Source organism: Buceros rhinoceros, unplaced genomic scaffold (genome assembly GCF_000710305.1).
Source record: "Buceros rhinoceros silvestris isolate BGI_N320 unplaced genomic scaffold, ASM71030v1 scaffold7765, whole genome shotgun sequence".
Taxonomy (NCBI): Eukaryota; Metazoa; Chordata; class Aves; order Bucerotiformes; family Bucerotidae; genus Buceros; species Buceros rhinoceros.
Window position 1 is genome coordinate 2,923 of NW_010414512.1, and position 1,178 is coordinate 4,100.

At 51.3% G+C, this 1,178-nt stretch overlaps 1 protein-coding gene across 1 annotated transcript in view; it reads left to right on the forward strand.

Moving 5' to 3' along the window:
• The window catches only part of RPL8 (ribosomal protein L8), a gene marked incomplete at its 5' end in the record, with an annotated part of 2,480 nt that extends 1,952 nt beyond the window's left edge, over positions 1-528 (forward strand). Inside the window, 2 exons of the mRNA XM_010137115.1 lie at positions 1-73; positions 332-528. Of these exons, the coding sequence (XP_010135417.1) occupies positions 1-73; positions 332-490 (232 nt within the window). The remainder of the gene's footprint in view (positions 74-331) is intronic.
• Positions 529-1,178: the final 650 nt, after the last annotated feature.

Sequence of the window (1,178 nt, forward strand, 5' to 3'; positions counted from 1 at the left end):
GGCTGGCCGCGCCTACCACAAGTACAAGGCGAAGAGAAACTGCTGGCCACGCGTCCGTGGTGTGGCCATGAATGTGAGTCCGTTTTCAGTCAGAGTTTTCATGTTCCTTTTTTATGCCTTAGAAAGGATTTCTTGGGTGGGGGAAGGACTCTGATGGCTCCACAGACTACCCTGTGATTGCACACTCTAATTCGAGCTGTGAGCAGCGCTCGATAGTTACTGCACTGTGTGAAGAAGGAAGCGGTTAATTCCCCTGGATCAGTCCATTGCTGCTGAGCTTCAGTGCTTGTTTCTGTTAATTATATTGACAACTTGCTCTCGTTTTCCACAGCCTGTAGAACATCCCTTCGGTGGTGGTAACCATCAGCACATCGGCAAGCCCTCAACCATCAGGAGAGATGCTCCCGCTGGCCGCAAAGTCGGTCTCATTGCTGCCCGTCGTACGGGTAGGCTGCGTGGAACAAAGACTGTGCAGGAAAAGGAGAACTAAAGACACAGGGCGGAGTTCACAGAATAAATTTTTAAAACATCTCTTGCGTGAAGTTCAAGTTGTCTGTTGCCAAAGTGCGGCTAAAACAGGTGTAATGTTTAACTTCCAACAGGGGAAGGTGTGGGGGGAGATAAGGGTCTTTCCCCCCTTTTTTTCTTTCCTTGAAGAGCGAGAATCCTTTCAGCGGGGGGTGTCCATCTGTACGCTGGTACCACAGGCTGCGGGAACGGTTAGTGTAGATGTGCCCGTGCCCGGGGCGATGTTAGCGCTGGCCTAGTCACCCCCTGGATGCTCAGGCCTGGCAAAGCATCGCAGCCTGATCACACAATCCCTTTGTTACCTGGTTTAACCACTGGGGAATCTGGCTGAAATGGTTACGGTGACTTGGTTTGTTATGTTCGTAGAACTTGGTTTTCCATTTTTATCTGTTGCTTCTTTGAAGGAAAAGCTTGTGAGAGCAGCAGAACTCCTTGCGGAGGCAGTTGTTCACGTTTGGGCCTCCTTTGTGAACCATCACGCGTCAGCTGAATCACAGATGCTTCCCTCCGAGCACAAACTCTGAAGTCTGACCCTGCCACCGTTACTGGTCAGTGTGTGTAAGGGGCAAACAGCTTCAGAACTGTCTCCTGTGCAGGCTCCAGCAGAGCAGGGTGCTGCTCTTGGTGACTGGCTGTTGCTGGGTACTGCA